At 42.5% G+C, this 21806-nt stretch overlaps 1 protein-coding gene across 4 annotated transcripts in view; it reads right to left on the reverse strand.

Moving 5' to 3' along the window:
* Window positions 1-21806, reverse strand: part of DCLK1 (doublecortin like kinase 1) — a 204684-nt gene that overhangs the window by 22175 nt on the left and 160703 nt on the right. For all 4 annotated transcript variants that reach the window (XM_029048563.2, XM_029048566.2, XM_029048565.2 and 1 more), the window contains 5 exons: window positions 17336-17469; window positions 16099-16176; window positions 15543-15639; window positions 13253-13333; window positions 2014-2127 (listed from right to left, as the gene is read on the reverse strand). In XM_029048563.2, coding sequence (XP_028904396.1) covers window positions 2014-2127; window positions 13253-13333; window positions 15543-15639; window positions 16099-16176; window positions 17336-17469 — 504 coding nt within the window. The remainder of the gene's footprint in view (window positions 1-2013; window positions 2128-13252; window positions 13334-15542; window positions 15640-16098; window positions 16177-17335; window positions 17470-21806) is intronic.

A 21806-nucleotide genomic window follows, 5' to 3' on the forward strand; every position in this document is an offset into this window, starting at 1 on the left:
ATATTCTTAAGCAACTGATGTTTAAATCAGCATTACCAAGCCTGCCTTAAAAATAATAAATGCATTACCAGTTTGTGCAACTTAGTTATCAATATGCTGAAGAATCGATCTTTAAGCCGCCTTCACAATCATCCCGGAGGAGTCGGAAAAATCTTTTCCGTGTGCAAGGCACTCCTCCAACCCTGGGTTTGCAGTGTTTTCATACCAAACTCACGCAGAGTCTGCTAAATTTGCTTGGGTCTGGTTCCAGAATGTCTCCAGATTCAATAAGTGGGGACTTTTTTTTTTCTTTCATTCTAAGTTGTCAGTCAGTGGGAACGATGCAAGAGTGGCTTGTGTCCCTTCAAACATGCCAGGCTACAGTGAACAATCCAATCCAGAGCAACCGAGGCAAATGAAATAACAGAAATGAAAAGAAAATAACAGAGGAGGCAAAAGCATCACTGCGAGCAGCTGAAATCTGCCGTGTGGAAGAGTGGACAGACGTGCTGGAGGCCCAGTAGGAAAGAAATCTGCTTGAAGAAGGCTGATCAGGATAGACTGGCATTTCATATGAACGATGGGTACAGAGTATGCAATGTTTTGATTGTGGGAGGATTACTGGGGGAGGGGAACGGATTACTTAAAAAAATGCTGACTGGATGTTAGCTGATGAAATAGAAAGCGGAAAAATCAAGTAAAGCGTGAGGGACGTTGCTTCTGTGTCAAGGCAGTTATCTTAAAAAAAAGAGCTAAAAAGAAAAAGGCAAAAAAGAGTAGCTTGAAATTTGAAATCCTTGCACTCCTGAGGAACGTCGAAAAGAAGATGCATTTTTTTTTCCTGCACAAACAGTTCACACCTGTGAGCCAGATTCAGCCTGTTGAGCTCAGTTTACTTCATGCTGATTTAACCCACCGTTGATGGGGCTGAACTGAGAAATAGGAGGGTGGAAACGGTAAGAGAAAGTGTACATCTGCAGTCACACAATATGCAATTTGGGGAGGCTTGCAACAGATCCTGCTTAATCGGGTTAGGGGACTGGTTACATTGAACATGTCATGTATTTTTCTTCTAACTTGAGTTGGTGCTCTGTTAGTGAAATGTTTTTTTTTAAAAAGCTTTAAAACATGAGCAGATACACTTCAAAATTCCCACCTGAAAATGTGCTTTCCCTATAATCGTTCTTTGATGGCATAAATATTCTAGAGAGAGAGACTACCTCAAAAGCCTGTTTTCATAGTGAATGTGCTCCTGAAAGTGGGAAAGAGTTTGAAGAGTTTCAATTTAGGGGCTCAGATAAAATATGTACTTTACTGGAATGTGACCCAAGGAAGTGGGAAATTCCATCAATTCCCCACCCAATTTAATCTCTGCCTAGAGCAGCTATCAAACTGTCGGGAGCGCTGATGCAACAGAAAAAGATGATTGCAAACGCTCTACTGAGAATGGCTAATGTTAAAAAAGATTTCACCCCAAACCTTTTATATGTAGTGAGCCATCATGACCCTATTTTGGGTTTCCAGAAGGTCAGCTCTCACCAGTGAGGTTAATCCAGTGGCACTGAGGTTTTCCACTGTCCTAGCAGATAAGCTCCAGGCACCAGGAAGTTACCTACCTCGAAAGAAGTCTCTCTCTCTCTCGCCCCTGCCCCGACCCCCTTCCTGGCCTCTTGCAATGTCCCCATCCTTTTGTCCTGAAATGAGAAGCATGACCCTGCCTTCCAAACTACCCAAGGTTGCAGTGGGAAATAGCCCGTGGTGGCTCTAAGCCTTTCTGGTTAAAAAACACAAAAAATAAAAAGTGTTTGGGCACTATGAGACCCCGTGAGGGGCTGAAGAATGGCGCGACTCAAAGAAGAACCTTCTGCAAAATGCCACGCTATAAATTAGGCCGGAAACTCCACTATCACAGGAAGTGGTGCGGCTGCCTGACACAGTAACCAACTCAGTTGCCTTTAGGTGTTCTCCTAAAGCAGAATTGTGCTCCTGGTGGTTTCTTTTTAAATGGTAAAGCCGCGTATTTCTGATGCTTACTGCTATGACAGAAACTCCAGCTGCCGTGCTGTTGGGCTTGGGGCCGGTGTTGAAATGCTTCTTTATCTTCCCGGCTACTGACAGCTGATGCTCATTCTCAGGGAGGCCATCATCCTGAGAGAGAAGCGGGGCGAAAACAGAGAGAAAATGATTTTAGAGAAATGCCAAACACCTCAGGAGAGTTTCTTTGAGAAACAAGGCAGGACCTAGGAAATAGAACATGTTAGATGGTGGGGATGGCATGAAAAAACACTGTTCCAATCATAGTAAGCCCTTTACAAATACCATAATCATTATTATTACTATAACCTCTGGGCTTCAGTTTCCTCATCTTTAAAAGAGGTGACTTGCCTAAGGTCACCCAGTAGGTCAGTGGAAGATCTAGGACTTGAATCCAGATCTCTTGAGTCCCAAGCACAAGCTCTTTCCCTTTAGGTCTCACAAATTTCCACAATTATCCTAAAATCTGTTTGATTTTATGGTCAGTGCCAACTGCCTCAACCAAAGTTTGCTAATCATCTAAGAAAAAGTTTTATTTCCTCTTTATTTTCTAGTGACCCCAGTTGCATCCACAAAGCATACCTCCAGAAACAGGCCAAATATAACTCATTCATTCAATGGTATTTATTGAGCACTTACTGTGTGCAGAGCACTGTCCTAAGAGCTTGGAAAAGACAATTCAGCAATAAAGAGAGTCAATCCCTGCTCACACCGGGCTTACAGTATTGTCTAGTCAAACCAGAAACCCAGAAATCAGCAAAAGCCTTTCCCCTTTTTGGTTCAACAGTCTCACCATTTATCCCTATTTTGCACACAGCTACATGTGTCTGAATAACTCAGCAGGCTACAACAGGCAGTTCTCCCTTCTTCTTCCTCTTCTTCTCCTTCTTGGATTGTGAGTTGTGTGTGTGAAAGGGACTGTGTCCAATTTGATCACCTCATATCTCAGAACTGAAACTCAGTGCTTGGCTCACACTAAGTGAGAAATAACTACCATTATTCTTAGTAGTAGCAATATTATTGCCACCCCAGGCCCAGGAACAAAGTGAGGTTTTACTTAGTAGGTGAATGTATACTTCTTAAATTTTTCCATAGGTTATTCCATTCATGACCCATATTTACCTGGGGGAAATCACAAGTCTGATTGCAATCAATCCCCTGTGAACACAACTCCATGGAGGTGGGGTGTTTCTGGAGCTGGTGACATTTATCCCAATAAATGAATCATATTTAATAATGACAATAATAATGTTCTTTGTTAAGTGCTTATTATATGCCAAGCACTGTTCTAAGCACTGGGGTAGATACAAGGTAACCAGGTTGTCCCATGTGGGACTCACAGTATTAATCTCCATTTTACAGATGAGGTAAATGAGGCACAGAGAAGTTAAGTGGCTTGCACAAAGTCACACAGCTGACAAGTGGAGGATCCGGGATTCAAACCCACGTCCTCTGACTCCCAAGCCCGGGCTCTTTCCACTAAGCCACATTGCTTCTCGATTTATTTATTGAGCACCTACTGTGTGCAGAACACATGTACCCAGCACCTGGAGTGGGGGTAGGGGAGGGGGTTAAAATAGAGGAAAACAACATATCCCCTGTACTCCCAGAGTTTACAATATATCTCGGAGCCAGCTTGGCCTCCCTGACAGTAGGATTCTCTCCTTGTAACCTGTTTCCTGTTTGTATCAGAAAGGTCAATACTTCTGTGGGCAAAATTGGTTCTTGAGATTAACGTTTCATGAAAAGAAATGGTAAAAGTTCACACCACACTATCACATTGCTTCATGTCTTCTGCTAAATCATTTGGGTGCTAGATGAACTAACATGAGGCTGGAACCAGGAAATCCAACTACGGATTAGTTGAGTACCCAGTGTAAATGAGAGCGGGGACTCCATCAATCAATCAACTGTATGTATTCAGCACTGTGTGCAGAGCACTGTATTAAGCACTTGGGAAAGTACAATATAACAGTTGGTAGACAGGTTCCCCACCCACAATGAGCTAACGGTGTAGAGAGAAAGTGGTGAGGGGAGCAAGGCAAGAGAAGGGAGACCTTCTAAGCCTCACAAGTCCTGGGACATATTATCTCGGGAACTTAGACCAGGAGCTGGTCCTAAAAAATGTTACTCTTTGAATAAGGTTGACTTTCTGAACTTTCTGAACACCCTGCTCCTCAAACAACTCCAGTGGTTGCCCATCCGCCTCCGCATCAAACAAAAACCCCTCAGCATTGGCTTTACAGCACTTTACCATTTTCCCTCGTCCTACCTCACCTCGCTTCTCTCCTTCTACAACCCAACCCGGACACTTTGCTCCTCTAGTGCTAACCTTCTCACTGGGCCTCGATCTCATCTCTCTGCGGACCCCTAGCCCACATCCTGCCTCTGGCCTAGAACACCCTCCCTCCTCAAATCTGACAATTACTCTCCCCAGTTTCAAGTCTTACTGAAGGCACATCTCCTCCAAAAGGCCTTCCCAGACTAAGCTCCACTTTTTCTCATCTCCCACTCCCTTCTGCATCACCCTGACTTGCTCCCTTAGTTCATCCCCTGTCCTAGCCCCACAACACATACCTGTAATTTTATTTTATTTGTTTGTATTGACATCTGTCTCCCCCACTCTAGACTGTAAGCTCATGTAGGCAAGGAATGTGACTGTTTATTGCTGTAATGTACTCTCCCAAGGGCTTAGTACAGTGCTGTGCACACAGTAAGTCCTCAATAAATACGGTTGAATGAACACAGAAAAAAAGAAATTGTTTCAGATTGTACTCTATATCCTTTTTGAAATGGGGAAGGGAGAACTGGAAGAGGTGAATATCAAGTGGCAGTCAGAAAGTCTACCTGCCTATCAAGAAATTCACTGGAGAACATAAGGAAACAGTCAAAATTCCACTTCTATCAGGGATAACCAAACAGTTCCAGCTAGAGCACAAGTCAGTACCAAATGATGTAAACATGAACCATTTCCTGATCACCTTGATTTGAGTTCAAACAATACAGAGTATACGTAGTTCATTAAAACATATCCTCTCACTGGATTTTTTTTTTTTTTGAGGAGAGAGACTAGTAATGGGCATGGCAGACAGAGCTCACAAAAATTTCAGGACCTCACAAATAAGTATTCTGGGATGCTAATGAAGGCTCTGGACATAAATGATATCCCTGGTAAAAACTTTTACTTTCGGTTCAGAAAGACCTCCTTGATTGAATTAAAGAGTTGGCAAATGCATGATTATTCACCTTGGAGAAAGAATAGATGGATGATTTAATAATGACTTCCAAATACAAGAAGGGTTCTCATACCAACCAGGGTAACCAGCTGTTCTCCATTTCCAATGAGAGCTGAACAAGAGGAAACTGGCTCTTGCTGCCACATGAAAGATTTGTGTGGACATCTGAATAGATTTCTGGGTGAGAGCTATCAGAAATTGGAACGGATATTGAGGAAAAGCACGGATTCACGTTCTGTGGAAGTCTTTATACCTAGGAAAGAGTCTCATCTTCCTGAGATGGTTAAATGCAATGCTGCTGGAAAGCAGGAGGATGAACAGATTGACTTCTCTTCTGGTTCCATCCCAGGAATTCTGAAAAAGTGCCCCAAATCCGTGACCATGCTTCCAAATTAAATTCTGATTACTCTAATGGGGAAAGAGGGCAGAGTTCCCAGAGACGAAGGTGGATGGAAGAGGAGAAAAAGCAGGGAGGGGGGAAAGAAGGGAAGAGAGTGGGAGAGAGAAGGGAAAAAGAGGGAGAGAAGCGAAAAGGAGAGGGGGAGAAAGAGAAAGAAAGAAGTAGAGAAGGAGAAAGAAAAAGGGAGAGAGAGAGAGGAGAGAGGAAGAGAGGGAAAGAAGCAGAGAGAAAGAGGAAGAGAAGGAAAGAATGAAAGAGGGATAGAAAGAGAGAAAGAGGGAACAAGGAAGAGAGAAAGGTTGTAACCCAGGGTAACCCAACACTGCCTTTCAGTAGCAGTAACTGTATATTTGATATTCCCAATTGGGCAATACACTCTACTAGGCGGTTGGGTAAGTACAACACAAAAAAAAGATACACTGTCTGCCCACAAAGAGCTTACACTCTAGTTGGGGAGACATACATAAACATTTTTACCCCTGGCACAATTGTACATGCAATTGTTTATTCTGAATAAACATACACAATGTACATACATATAGCCAGCTCCCAGTACATCATTCTCTCCCTTTGACTCACACTGAGCCTCCGCCTCTCTGGATGCTGGCCAGCTACAGAGCGAGCAGATGATCTATCGCGCTCGAGAGAGTTCAGAGACCTGGCAACAGAGCAGTCCCTCCCTCAACCGATGACCCTTCAACTCAGACCCTGGAGAGTCAAAGAAGCCTGGCTCATATGTTACCATATTTTAAGCCAATTTTAGCCCCAAGCTGGTGAGAGAGGGGCTAGGTCAAACCAGTTCTAATAATCGGGAATCACCCTCAACTTTTAGATTCGAGTGCAGTGGTCAGTTTCTTTCTGGAAGACTGCCAATGGCTAACTCAAAATGGGGTGATGTTTCACCTGCAGTCACAGAGGCTTTTGTATTTAGCCCAGGTCTGGATGAGTTTTTCACGAGGCGACAAATCTTCTTTACATGCTCCCTCCCTCCCAAACAAAATCAAAGCAGTAAACAATCCTTCATTTTAAAATGCCTTTGAAAGTCCAAGTATGATCTATAATGTGTTATTTTCCTCAGTTCATTTGGAATAAAGACAAAGAGGAAGTTATCTGGGAGATATACCTGGTACTGGGACTTGACTAACTAATGCTCCCTGTAATCAGGGAAGATTTAGTTGGGCATTAGTTATCATTCAGAGAAGCAGTGTGGCCTAGTGGGAGCAGTGGGTGAATACCTAAGTGATTAGGGGGTGAGAACTCAATCAGTCATTGGTATTTACAGAGCATGTCTATGTGCAAATCACTGTACTACACACTTAGGAGAGTATAATACAAATCCAAGCTAACCACATTAGGAGGCACAGAGGAGTGAAGTGACTTGCCCAAAGTCATACAACAGACAAGTGGCAGAGCCCTTAGAACCCTTAGAACCCAAGCCCTTCTGACTCCCAGGCCTGTGCTCTATCTACTAGGCCATGCTGCTTCACTCCAGTGGATATGTGGTGCTCAAGTGGCAACTGATGGGGAAACAGATTTGGGAGATGAGAGGATCAATCAGGGAAGGTCTCTTGGAGAAGATGTGTTTTGATTCAATAAAATGGGGAGTTCGAATTGCAGTTTGGTAAAAAGCCTTTACAAGCTTGTTTTGTTTTATTTGCTTCTTATTATTCTGTTTTTAACAATGGTCACCGACACCACTTCAATCATTCTGCTTGCCTATATCACACCATGAGTTTTCAGGGAGAGAAAAGCAGTGTTGCCTAGTGGATAGATGACAGGCCTGGCTTCTGTCGCTGTCTACTGTGTGACCTTGGGCAAGTCACTTCACTTCTCTGTACCTCAGTTATCTCATCTGTAAAATGGGGATTAAGACTGTGAGTCCCATGTGGGACGCTATGTCCAACCTGATTAGCTGGTATCTACTCCGGTGGTTAGTACAGTTTCTGGCACAAAGTAAGTGCTGAACAAATACAATTATTATTATCATTACTATTACCAAGTACCATAAAAGAGACAGGCCAGGCAGGGATTTAAAAATAGTTAAGTTTTGCTCCTGCACTCTCAGGCTTTGGAACACCATCTCCATCATGCACGTTTACACAGGTTGGTTGCGGTTGCTGTCTGTTGTGAATGATTCCAGAATTCTCATCTACCATTTGGCAGAAGGTTGCAGTTGTCCAGAAAGGAAGGCTAAGGTAGGAAAACAGTAGCTGTCCATCATTTTTTAAATGGTATTTGTTAAGCACTTACTATGTGTCACATGCTGTTCTAAGCACTGCGGCAGGCACAAATTAATTAGGTCAGAATGAAACACCACTACTCAGAAAACCTGCCCTTTCTTTGCATTTTATTTTTCTACAAGTTATTTTCCAAAGTGGATCACTTCTCCTCCTCAGGAAAAGCCTTGCTGAATACACCGAATGTCAATTTTTGTTTTTCATCATGGGTGTTGTTTCCATCTATTAACTCAAAGCCAGAGTTCTGACCATTAATAATATTTTGAAGTTTATTAGCGGGGCAAGAGGACTTAAGTGGTTTACCAAAGGGATCTCACAGCCCAGTTTTAAATGAAAAATTCAAATAAAACAAAGGTTTCCAACCCCCCCACCCCCCCAACAAGAGTCAGCTTTCTGCTGTGTCTTTCTGCTGTCCCTTGATTAGTGTTAATGATCCCCAGCTGGGCTCAATTGCCTGGTTCTTTTTAACTCTTTTCATATAGACCAATATCCCTCCATCTCTGACAGGAATAACTGCCTTTAAAATTCAGACTTCACTCAAGGAAACAATAAGGTTAATTCAGCTATGCTTTTTTTTTTTAAATCCCCCTTGACAAGTCATAGTGTCTCAGAGACAAAAATCTGTGGCACCAGCTATTTTGTTACCATCCTGACTTGGTTTCAGAGGAAGCATAAATTTTTCAGAAACAAAGGATGCTGGTAAAGGGGAATTCTTGAATTTTCATACAGTACATACATCTCTTTATTCTTTTCCAGCTCCTCCTCTAGAATATAAACTCCCTGTGGTCAGGGATTGTGTCTACTAACTCTATCTTGTATTTTTCCAAGAGTTTAGTACAGATATCTGTACACAGTAAGCCCTCATTAAATACCATTGACTGAGGGTACAGAGGTTAAATTCAAATATCAGGTGGTTATTATTAGTGATGATAATAATAATAATTGCATTTGTTAAGCACTTACTATGTGCCAAGCACTGTTGTATTAAGTGCTGGAGTAGATGTAAGGTGATTGGGTCAGAATTAGTCCCTGTCAAACATGGGGCTCACAGTCTAAGGGCAAGGGAGAACAGATATTTAATTCCCATTTTACAGATACGGAAACTGAGACACAGACAAGCTAAGTCTCACCTCTTGCCACTAAGTGAGGGTTTCTCAGACACCAATGGTGAAGAGGGAGACAGACATGCTTTGGAGTTGTTTATACAGTAGCAGTGATGTTCTGCACAGAGCCAACCACACTCCCTCACCTGGTTTCCCTAGGCCTAGGGGCATGTGTTACAGACACCCTGGAGGGCAAATGGATGCAGTCTGCATCAGAGAGTAGAGCATCCTGCAGACCTACAACCACATGAAATAGACTGCTGGTCTTATTAAATAACTAAGTGGGTCACATCATTATAATCTATTAACTTGCATTACTGGTAGTTATAATCATAGATCCTCTTACTACAACATATGGGTCATTGCTGGCAAAAAGAAAGGAACCAGGATGGATGTCAGAGGTGCTTTAAGATTTGCATTAGTGGATTACCTGTTTGGGCATCAGGGTATTACGAACAAATTACTAATGAATGATTGAAATACCACTGATTGAATTCAATTCTTTCCTATTTTGAAAGAGAGGTTGGGATTTCATGGTGACCTAAAATTGAATTGTGTGTGTTTATGCTTTGTTTTCCCCATGCAATCTCACAGAGATTAATTCATGGGCTTTCCAAAACAGGAATTGGGCTCAATACATAAGTTTGGAGTATACAGAATGTATAATATATCTGTGCACATAAACACTTAGAAACAGATGGACCTCTATGCTAAAACTGGTGTTTGAAATGTCCAGACTTTCTTCACCCTGAAACATGCCTATCCATTTCACAAGAAATGTCCTTTTTAGTTCCAAGATTGCCAGGTGAAGAGGTCATTGTATAAGTAATAGGGGAAAAGTGGTAGAAATACAACCACCGGAAAAACCTTTCGACTCTGCTTCCTCAGGGTATGTGTGATTATTCTGATTGCAATCCTGGGGCTGCTTCCCCTAAAATGATCCCAGTCATAAGGCTGCCACATTAGACGTGTCTGTTTACATGTGCTTCCCTTTTAGACTCAATTCATTATAGTTGATTGCTTCATTCATTTTTTCACAGAGACATATCGGCGAGACTGGGTTTGAAAGATTGCATTAAGCTATTTTCCTTCATTCTTTTGTGAAATTAAAAAAAAAAGCAGGATTAAAGTTCGGTTACTAATCCTAATGAATGTCAACGTTCAGTAGGTGTTGTATCAAATTGGCTCAAGCAATGCATTTGTTCCTGAACTCAAGGGAGTGAAAGATTCAATTCTGCTAAGTCGGTATTTCTCAACCGGGGATCAGGAAGCTTGGAGAGGCAGCAGAATTCCAAACAGCTGTTGGGTAGTGGTGACAGCACAGTTTCTTAACCAGTGTGACCAGACATCCTACGTTAAGAAGGCCAGTCATGAATTTCCACTCCCACTAGCCAAGTGGTACCTGATGAGACTCTGGAAAGTCCTGCTTTTGGTCAGGTTGGTGGTGATGGTAGTGACTTTGACAGAAATGATGGGGAGAGTGTCCACTGTGAATGTGACTACTTCACAGTGGACACTGCCTCCTCTTGCTTTGATATTCCTGCTGCTGCTTCTTCGCGCTGCTCTCTGCCTGGCACTGAGAGGTCACCCGAATGAATACAGAGTGTTTTGAGGTGTGCAATACTAGTAAGGGTATTTACTAAGCACAGTGTGCCCAAAGCATTCTCCTACACTCTGGGAGAGGACATGACTGATAGTATAGTGCTCTGCACAAAGTGTTCAGGAAATAGCACTGATGGAATGATTGAATTAGGTTCCCTGACCCTCAAGGAGCTCCCAATCTAAGAATAAAGAGGGAAAAGGGGACTGGTGGCAGTCCCTCCCCCCAAAATGAAACAATAAAACAGCAAGGCAATACAAAAGAGGAGGCCAGGGATAAATAATAAAATAAAAGCTGCACGGTACTGTGGCTAGAAGAGCAGAAATTTGGGCTTCTTGCAGCAAAAACAGTCCCAGTTGCAGTCTCAGGGCACACCACAGATGTTTGTTCCTGTGTGTCTTTCTGTTCTTCTATGCCTTTCCACTTTTCTCATCCTCCCAAAATGGAATTTAGTGAGGGCAAATTATGATACAGTTGGGAGACACGATCCCTGTCCTCAAGGAGTTTACAGTCTCTCACTCATTCCTTTTCTCTTTCTTTTTCTCTTCTTCTAACTCCCTGTCTTCCTTTTCTGCCTTTTTGGTCCTGCCCATTGGAGGTTCCTTCCTAGCCCTGGACTGAGTTCTGTAAAATGCGATCATCTGATTCTCACCTCAAACTCTCTCCTCTTATTTTATCCCCAGAATACTGTTTTTCTGAGAAATCCCATTCTAATCACCTGCTGATGGTTATAATAATACTAAGAAGGTAGAGACTGTGAGGTTTGTTAAGTGCTTATTATGTGCCAAACATTATAATAGGCATTGGGGTAGATAAAAAGAATCAGGTCAGACAAAGTCTCTGTCCTTTATAGGGCTCAAAATCTAAGGGGGAGAGAGAACAGGTATTTAATCTCCCACTTTACATATGAGGAAACTGAGGCCCCGACAAGTTAAATGACTTGCCCCAAGTCACCCAGCCCTGCTTTTTTACTTTGTCATCACCATTCTCTGCTTCTGCTCTCTGGTGTTCTTGGAGGGGGTGGGGGGAGAGATGCTATTTTCTCCCATTACTAAGAGCATAAAGAACCTGTCCATATTGGGGAATGAGTAGAAAGGATGGGAGGTGGGGCATGCTGGGAGCTGCAGAATCTTTGGGCTGGTGGGGAAGAGTTGGTTATATGGAAATGACCTGAATTTACCAGGTCCCGAAGGATTCCAGTTTCCAAGCAGTTAAAATAAATATAAAAGGCATATTTGGAATTCCATCAACAGAACACACAAATACATATTAGGCCTAAAATTGAGAGAAATTAAAATACACTATGCTGAAGAGGTACAAAGCTCCTGTTGCAATTTACAATACTTGGAAACCAGGGGAGCCATTTCAATCAATGGCAGCAGGCCCAAGTCTTCATGATTTTCTTTCTTAAACTGAAAACAGCTGGGACACTGCTGACATAAAAAGTTACTAGAGCAGTCTGAGAACGGCCATAGCAAGTTATGCAATTTCCAAGAGCATTCTAGCTATATTTATCATAAAAACTGAAACTGAAAATAAATCAGGGCAGGAGCCAGTGAAAAGCTGTACTAAATTCCAGAAATGTCATTTGTTCACTGAGCAATAGCATAGTGACTCTCCGGCAAGGCAGTTACTGAGCTTAGAGAACTAAAACAGCATTGTCTTCTAGAACAATAGAGTTTCCCTTTTTGTTAACACACCCAAATTCCAATTTCCCTGACCTAAAATAATCAATATTTCAAGTTTAAAGTTACAATTGGAGTGAAGGATTTATGAATCTACCCATGAGACACACCAAGACTTTGTTTAGAGCCTTTGTTAGGCCTTCGTATTTTTCCTCTTGTGTTTTATCCCTTTATTTTTAAACTCTCTCCAGAATTTCTCAGTTTCCATTTTACATATGTCACTTCCTGAAATGATACCACTTCTACGACTAATACTGGATTACACTTTCCCAGATTTCCTCAATCTTTGTGCATGGATTTTTAAATGCTGCCATTATCTCCTTAGATTTTCTGCTATCTACTCCCCCAAGACCACATCGTCTTGCGTCCATACCCAATCAGAATTTGCCCATCCAATGTCCTTTGGGGTAGAAATTCCTCAAGACGATAAACTATTCCATATTTCCACCAACACAGCATCTTGTTTTCCATACTTGGTGGGAGTACAAAATACTTTGGCTGATTGGCTGACTCACCATTTTTCCCTCCCAGTCTCACTGAAGAGTTGGAAAGAGCTCACTTCATTAGAGTGAGAAACAACTTTCCCTAGGCAAGTATTTCATTCATTCATTCATTCATTCATTCAATTGTATTTATTGAGCACTTACTGTGTGCTGAGCACTATACTAAGTGCTTGGAAAGTACAATTCGGCAACAGATAGACACAATCCCTACCCAACAACGGGCTCACAGTTGAGGCCCATGCCCTTCCTACTAGACTATCCTTGCCTTAGTTTGATATCTTTACAGAGCAAGTGTAAAATCCACAAATGTTTGAGCACATTGAGCCAACACTTTCCCATACAAAACATACCACTTACTGCTATCCTAGTTCTAAAATCTAATTTTTAGAGCGAAAACAACATTAGGAAATCCCTTACCATTTTATTTTTAAAAGTACATTAAGGTAATGAGCCTAAAAGGCTACCCTTGACTTACATTCACCCATGGATGCTCGAGGACTTGCAGGGCTGAGAATCGCTGATCAACGTCTACCAGAAGCATCATAGTAATAAGTTCCTGGGGGGAAAAGAAGATTCAATTCAATTTCTGTCATTTCACTGTGGGAAGCTCAAGTTTTGAAGTGTCAAAAGCTATCTTCCTGGGTGGATTAAAAACGTATATGACTCTACTCGATTAAGTTGGCCCTTCAACCGATTATCAACAATCAACTTAAAACACTGGAAAACAGCACGGGGAGTCATACAGTGTTATAGTCATATTTTTGTTAATGCAGAAAACATATGAGGGGCATGAAATTAGGTTAACATTCCAATTCCTAAGTAGCCAATTGTTTGCAGATAAGGAGCAAAGAACGTGGTGAGTTTTAGATTTAAGGGTCCTGTCTCTAATCAGAATCTTGCCTCCTATCCAAGATCTCACAGTAGATTGTCCAAAAGTTAAAAGACAAAGCAAAACTCCAAAAAAGCCCAGTGTCTGAACCACATTTTTCCACATTTTAATGAATTTGCCTTTTATGGATGTTGAAGGCTTAGGGGATTTTTTTTCTCATGATGACAAGTGAGTCTAATTCTCTCTGCCATTGCCGAGTACAGCTAGAGCTTCCAGGAGAGCACAGCAGCATGGAATGGTTCCCTTCATGTGGGAGGGAGAGAATGAGGGGCCATGACCCGAGCTTGGCGGAGACAGGGCTGGAGAGGGCAAGAGCCTTGTCTTCCCCAAAGTGCAGTCTCTGACTCCTCTCTACTGACAGTGTGACTAAGAGAGGCATCATGGCCTAGTGGAAAGAACATGAGTCAGAGGACCTGGGTTCTAAACCCAGCTCTGCTTATTTCTTGCTGTGTGACCTTGGACAAGTTATTTGACTTCTCTGTTCCTTACTTTTCCTGTTCTCCCTCCTACTGAGACTGTGAGTCCCATGCAGGACAGGGACTGTAGCCAACCTAATAAACTTATCTCTACCCCGTGCTTAGAACAATGTTTGAACCATAGTGAGTGCTTAACAAATATCCCATTTTTTAAAAAATGCTCCAGATTGGTCTACCAGCACCTTCACTCCTCCTCTCTGAGGTAAAAGTCCTGTTTCCCTTGGAGCCTACAAAAAATGGCACCCAACAGAGCCATTGGAAGGCCGTGGTAGCTTTATTTACCTTTACTGAAGATGAAGGGATCATTTGAGCCCCAAATAGTACCAAATCAAGAACATGCAGGTAAAATATTGTATTTTAAATGCTCAGAAAAAAGGAAGAGCTAAATTTCAATCAGTGGTATTAACTGAGTGCTTACTGTGTGCAGGACATTGTACTAAGTGACAACACAACAATGTAACATACACATTCTCTGCCCTTTGTGAGCTTGACTGGCTCCCAGGCATGAGCCAGGGATTCAGTAACCGATAGTAGCATTGTTCAGAGGGATCTGTTCACTCAATTGATTTGGACCTTTCTGAATACCAATGACCAAGAGCATCTCTTCATTTATATTAACATCTGTCTCCGCCTCTAAACTGTTCGCTTTTTGTGAGCAAGGAGTCAACCAACTCTATTGCACTGTTCTCTTTCAAACGCTTAGCAATGTGCTGCACCCAGCAAGTGCTCAATAAATACTGCTAATTAATATTAAACATCTTCCTGAGACAGCATGTTAAATGCTCTATTTACCAAGAATATCCCTTGGAAGAGGCAAGACATTCTTTCCATGTCCATTAAGTCTACAGATGCATCCCTCTTCAGACATCTGAGCATACAGTCAATCGAGCAGAAGCTAATGAAAAAGGTTGGGTAATTTACAGAGATGAATGCTTCTTGTGAAAAACCAGTGGTGCTCCCTTCATCTTGAAACAGTGGTCATTTTGTGAGGTGTAGACCTCCCTATTTCTTAACCACTAGTGGTTTTCTGAGGTGTCTATCTCCCTACATCCTCAACCAATGGTGGTTTTGTGAGGTGTAGACCGGACTTAACCACTGGTGGTTTTTTGATGTGTAGACCTCACCACATCCTTGTGTAGCTCATAATCTCTCAGTGCCTGCTAAGCCTGAATGAGAAGCCAGCACAAAACCTTTGGAGAGACAGGGAAAGAACATAAATAATAGGCCTTGAATGCTGTGGGAATATCATTGGAAATCTATGAATAGAACTAGCACACAGTTCACGGAAAGTCACATTTGGACAACATTATTAGTCTCAAGGACTCTGATGCTTGGCATATCAGGGAGCAACTTTACTAAAGTAGTCATGAAAGAGAACCACTGTGACATGTGAGATCTACCTTTGCAGAATCTGAAACATTGTCCCAGTATGGAGAAGGGAAATCCATCTGCCCCATCAAAATCTGATCAAAAAGCACTTCCTGGTCATCTCCACTTCTGTAAAAAAAAAATAAATAAAAAAAATTAAGAAAAATCAGCTAAAAAGCAAACAACATATTTCTACAGACACTTAACTTGGGTCAGCTGGAACTTCCAGTCACCCTCAGATTGACAAATGCATGCTTCAATCAATCACTCTACATTATTTATTGAGGACCTATTTTGTGCAGAGCACTGGGGTAAACACTTGGGAGAGTACAACAGAGTTGGAAGAAACAATCTCTGCCCTTGAAGGACCTAAAAGCACAATTCCAAGTAGAACTGTCTCAGTAAATTAAGGACAGACAGGTTCTAATGTGATTCAGAGGCGGTTTAAAGGAGCTATAAAAAAAATCAGCATGTAACAGTAACAGGCATTGCAGGGAGGTCATTTTGGGTGAGTGAGACACAAGGTCTGTCACAGAAGAGATGGAGACAGAGAGACACACATTGAAGAGAAATGACTGGGGCCCATACCCTCGGAATGGAGGGAATCCACACAGCAGGATGTACGTAATGACACCAGCCGCCCAGATGTCCACCTTCAGGCCATACCTAGAAACGTAAGCGATACTCTGGTTAGAGAAACCAGGCCGAAGGGAACCACGGCACATGACATAAGGGATGAAAACCATGATGAAATTTAACAGCCCCGCAAAAACTTAACACTGGAGAAGTTGAGCTACATCAAAGGATAAAGTCCTTCATGTCAAAGCGAATAGAGTAATGGGAAAGAAGGTTGAGCAGGCCAGCACCTACGAGCATTGTTTGCGGCCATCGGTTGAAGGTATTTATTGAGTCCCCGCTGGGCGCCGACCAATGCACTCAGAACTCGGGCAAGCTGGACAGAGCACTGAGGGTCACTGCAAGCGAGAGAGGCAGATGGGCCCAATGAGGCAGTCGCCAGAGACACCAAGGCAGAGAGCTCCCTTCCCCCATGGGCTTTAACCCTTTACAACATCGTCCCCACTTCCCTTCTACCTCCAGCAGCACTGCTGCCCACTCCACTCCAGCCTGCCGCTCTGCTGCTCAGTGGAGGGATGGGAGAAGAGCTGCAGTGAAGACAGAGGAGTGGGAGGAGGAAGGCCAAGGACAGAAGGAAAAAGAGGACCAGCAGGAACCTATGAGAGGACTAAACGCTCGCAGAGGCGAGGGTTCGGCCACTAGCCCGAAGGTCGGTTGTAAAGATGACAAGGGATATGACAAGGGATCAGAGGAAAGCATTTATGTCTTCTCCTTGGAGGCCCATCTTTCAAGTCCAGAACCCTGCAGTGAGGTGCTCTGTCACCTCATGTGTTTGCTCTCTGAACTCAATCAATAGATCCTAAGCAAGCAGGAGATGGGCAGGTGATTGAAGATGGAGATGAGTCGAAGGAAAAGCCGCAGGAAACCACAGTCACCACTGAGAGCCATTTTTGTTTCTTTTATCGGCATGGGGAAGTTAATAGGGAGCCCAGTATGATTCAGTCCTGCGCTGAGGATTTTCTGCTCTGTTGGTGTTAATGATTGCTGGGCTCAGCCTTAGCTGAGGCGAGGCGGAATGAAAGCCTTAAACAAGGGAGGCAGGGGTAACTTGTTTCCTGACAGAAACAGGCCAAGGGCTGCCATTGTGGAAACACAAAATCGATATGGAAGAACCAAATGAGGGTTTTGCCGCTGGACAGGGGAGTTTTTTGAGGCTGGAGTGAGAGAAAATGAAACGTCCAAGAGTTACCCAGTTTCAGCAATGATTTCAGGAGCCACGTAGGTAGGGGTGCCACAGACTGTGTATAGCGGTCCATCCACTATGGTGGCCAGCCCAAAGTCTCCCAGCTTCAAAGATTTGCTGCCATCTTGGTGCTCATAAACCTGAAAACAGTGAGAAACTCTGTCAGCAAAATGAAACCACAAATCCCAAAGTGAAACAGAGAAAAAAGGCCTTGAGGTTTTCTATGAAGCCTGGAGGGGGGGCGGGGGGCTAGGCAGAGAAGGATTAACACACTTCTAAAGTCTTTGCTATGTATCTTTCATTCTATTAACTGATACAAGTTTTCTTACCATGCCAAAATACTGATAATTATTTGATGACTACAGACATGCACTGCCCCATCTTCTCTCTAGCAAACACAGATGCACACATACACATAAATAACCTTCCCTCACAATTTCTGCAGATTACGGTTTTTTACTATTCCTTCATAAACCTCCACTTCCTCAGTCATATTTGATTGCTCCTCTCTGCATATAATAGCCACTTTAGGTATGCATGCATCACAAAACACTACTCTTTAATATCCCCAAATGCCAGCACAGGGTTAAATATACAGTAGGCATTCAACAATAATTACGGTATTTATTTAACAATTACAATGCAAAAAAAACACCCCTGTTGCTAGTGCTAGAGTAGATATCAGAGAATATGATCAGACACCGACCCCGTTCCAGGTACAATTTAAGAGTGAGAGACATAGCAGCTATTTTATCCCCATTTTACAGATGAGGAAACAGAGGCCCAGAGAGGTTAAGGGACTTGCCCATGGTCACACAGCAGACCTGTGGCAGAGCTGGGATTAAAGCCTGGGTTTCCTGACCCCCAGCCTTATGCTCTTTCCACTAGACCATCCTGCCTCTGTAAATACTGATGAGGATGCTTAATGAAATATTCAAGACACTGACCATGGACCAGAAATAGGCCACAATGTGGTTCCAACTCACACATTCTGCTGTTCATTAGCACTGAGCAGAACAATTTAATTCTCCCTGATCCCTGCTAGTATACATTTCAATTAATGCTAAAAAATATCCCAAACAAAAAGTGATGAATTACACTGGATTTAGATGAAAAGCCTTAACTCAAAAAAACAGCAGAACTATTACTGCTAACCATAATCTGACGGGAATGATTATTTATCATTGTAGTTTAAAATCCATTCAAATAAAGATCATATAGCAAATTTCCAGACCAGAAATTCTCCAGCAACATTTTGCTGTGTCACTAGTGGGATCTCCACAACATGTCTAGGGGGCAGTTTTTAATTCTTTGCCATTAACACTTTTAATTTGAAGTTGCCTAGAAGGATCATATTTGGAATTTAAGGGTGCAAATACCAATAAAGTAACTTTAATCAGTATGGTTCATTTGCAGTGAAAGGTGACAAAAGAAGAAGGAAAGAGAAGAAAGGACGTGGGAGGTTGAAAAGGAAAGGTAAGGGGAGGTGAGGAAGGAAGAAAAAAGAGAACTTTTTGCATTTTAATTGGCATACTTTATACTTTTGCCGCCTACGACACAGATTTAGAGGAAAGGGGCTTGCTGGTTTGCCCGGTGTCTATCTGACCAGAAACTAAAGCGATATTAGATTAGGCTGGTTTGTGTGGCTGACAGTGCTGATCACGAGAAGCCTCCATCTTCTGCTTCACAACTGCTCCCTGAACACCTGAAGGCACCAGCAACTCTTAGAAAACTGGATGCATGGCCAGCCCTAACCTCTGCTGAGGGACGAATGAGAGTAATAATGATAATATTAATGACAACAATGGTATTTATTAAGTGCTTACTATGTGCCAAGCACTGTTCTAAGCCCTGGGGTAGATACAAAGTTACTAGGGTGCCCCATGTGGGGCTCACAGTCTTAATCCCCATTTTACGGTGAGGTAACTGAGGCACAGAGAAGTTAACTGACTTGCCCAAAGTCACACAGCTGACAAATGATGGAGCTGGGATTCAAACCCATGACCTCTGACTCCCAAGCCCGGCCTCTTTCCACTAAGCCACATTGCTTCTCAGAGTAGGAAAGGCTGGTACTAAGAAGTAGTGGGATTGTGAAGTCCTCGAAGGTAGGGATCATGTCTACCAACTCCACTGTAATGTCCTCTCCCTAGTGCTTAGTACAGTGCTTGGCACCCAAGGAGAGCTCAATAAGTACCAATGATTGAGCTGAGGAAGGAACCACAGACCCCACCAGGAGCAGCAAGACCGGGGGTGTTTCTTCTCCATGGATCCTTGTGGTTTCCATGACTGTGCTGGAAGATCCCTAGGCTTGAACTCCATTAAATAACACTGGCTTTAAAATAACTGCTTAAAGATACACCAGCAAAACCAAACCCTGAGAAAACAATTTTAAAAGTCCAATCTTTAGAAGCTGGATTAAATGGGGCCCATTCACTTTTTTACTTTTATGAACTCTGCCATCCCCTTTTTCAAAGGAAAACAATCACATAGAAAGGTCATGGTTTTGCTCAGGAGAGAGTAAAACAGTTTGCAGGCGACAGGCAGAGCAGCAAAATAGGAAACGTTTCCAATAGCCCACGAATGCTTCCAAGTCTGGAATGAATTGAATAGAGCGCCATAACTTCCATTAAGGCTGCTGGTTTGGTCGCTCTGTTCCACTTCCTTACTGTCAGACAGCCCAGACTGTTGGTTTTCTCTCCTTCTGGGACACGTTATTAGAGATCCACCCCCGCCCAAAGGGCACATCCATTCTTCCCACATTCCAATGGTGCACCCAGCATTCTTGCTGGCCATTCACACTGTGTGAGTTTACACAACTGGCTCGCATCACTGGAGATAACTGCAATCTGAGAAGAATACAGAAGGGTCTGATATGGAGCCAATAGGAGATGAGAACAGGGAAGACTGCTTCAAGAGATAATCCAAAGCCTCTAAATCCACAGATCGTTAAATGCATCTGCTCCCCAAAGCGCCAGTCCAGAAATTATTTTCTCAAATGGATTTTTAATTAAAAGTGGGAGTAGAGTGATGGTAAGGCTTCTAGTGAGAGTATAATAGACACGCTAATTCCTGGACTGTATACGTGTGTCTGAAATCACTAATTCCACTCAACATTTTCCCTTAGTTTAATCGTCCTGAGAGTGGAAACTGGCAGGCTGCTTAATGAAAGACTTGGATAACTTTTTTAGTCTTGTCAGTGAAGGAGCTTTCTCGTAAAACAAGGCAGTGTTGTGTCTCTGATAACTGTACTTCAGGGCCCATAAGAAATATGACTTGAACCTGAAGTGTTGGTACATTAATTGTCAGTCAAGGAGCAAACACAACATGAGCGATAATTTAATACTCATCTCAGGCCCAATAAATACTGTAGATGTTCACCTACCTTAAATGCTCCAGGGCTATTAAAGGAACAGAGTTTAGTGCAAATTACCCGCTATGTAGTGCTTTCACTGCTTTAACTAAGCAATAAAACTGTGTAATTGTACAACACTAATTGAATGCAGCTACACGTAATTGTAGGCTGCCATATGTATCCTATTATGAAAAAGACTGCCAGTATTTTGCGAGCTACTCTTGTGATCGCCACAGATGGCAACAGTCAGAGAAGTTGTTCTCTAGAGTTTATTATATGGCTATAAAGGCATCCTGTGATTTGACAAAATAAACGTGTTAAATAGCAGCGATTTTGATAAATGCTCCAATTAAAACATGAAAGGTGTGTTCTACCGACTTGGTACAGTGACCCTTCATAAAGGATTTTCTAGAAATAGAGGAATTCCCCCTCCACCCCATTTTTTTCCCTGACACAGAACACTTAGCAGCCCCTCAGAGAACTGGAATTAGCTGGATGTAACACTGAATTCACTTCAAAAGGACAGACTACTTGGCAAACCTAGAAGAAAATCGACTTAATAAAAAAGTGTATAACAAACAGCAGGGGCCTATAAAGAACCAAGGACCTGGGTTCTATAAAGACCCAAACCAAGAAGAAAAATGAGCCAAAACATGCTCACAATCCATGTATTATCCGTAAGTGAAATGCTTCCAAACATACCACGCATATTGGACATAACATATCTCCAGTGCTACAGTGAATCTTGGATGTGGGCCTCTTGGCCACTTAAATCCCAGAATTCTTTACTTCATTTCTTTCGCCTGAATGGAAAAGGGGTTAAAATGCACTCCTGAAATGGTTCCATGAAAGTGAGTTGAATGAGTGGTAATTTTCCATATGTATCAGTCCGTTGGCTATTTCACAAATCTAGCTTGGTCATCATTATGGTTTAAAGACACTCCTTTTATTTCCCTTGTCCAAGTGAAATAAAATATAAGCAATGAATCTTTTAAAAAAAAATACATTGTCTATTATGAGCTGTTCCTTCATGGGGCTAGCAAGCTTCTGGAAGGACATATTTCAGGAAAATTTCTCTCCTGCCCAAATGTGTAGGGGGGAAATTCATCACCCAAACAGCAACGG

Source organism: Ornithorhynchus anatinus, chromosome 20, assembly GCF_004115215.2.
Source record: "Ornithorhynchus anatinus isolate Pmale09 chromosome 20, mOrnAna1.pri.v4, whole genome shotgun sequence".
NCBI lineage: Eukaryota > Metazoa > Chordata > Mammalia > Monotremata > Ornithorhynchidae > Ornithorhynchus > Ornithorhynchus anatinus.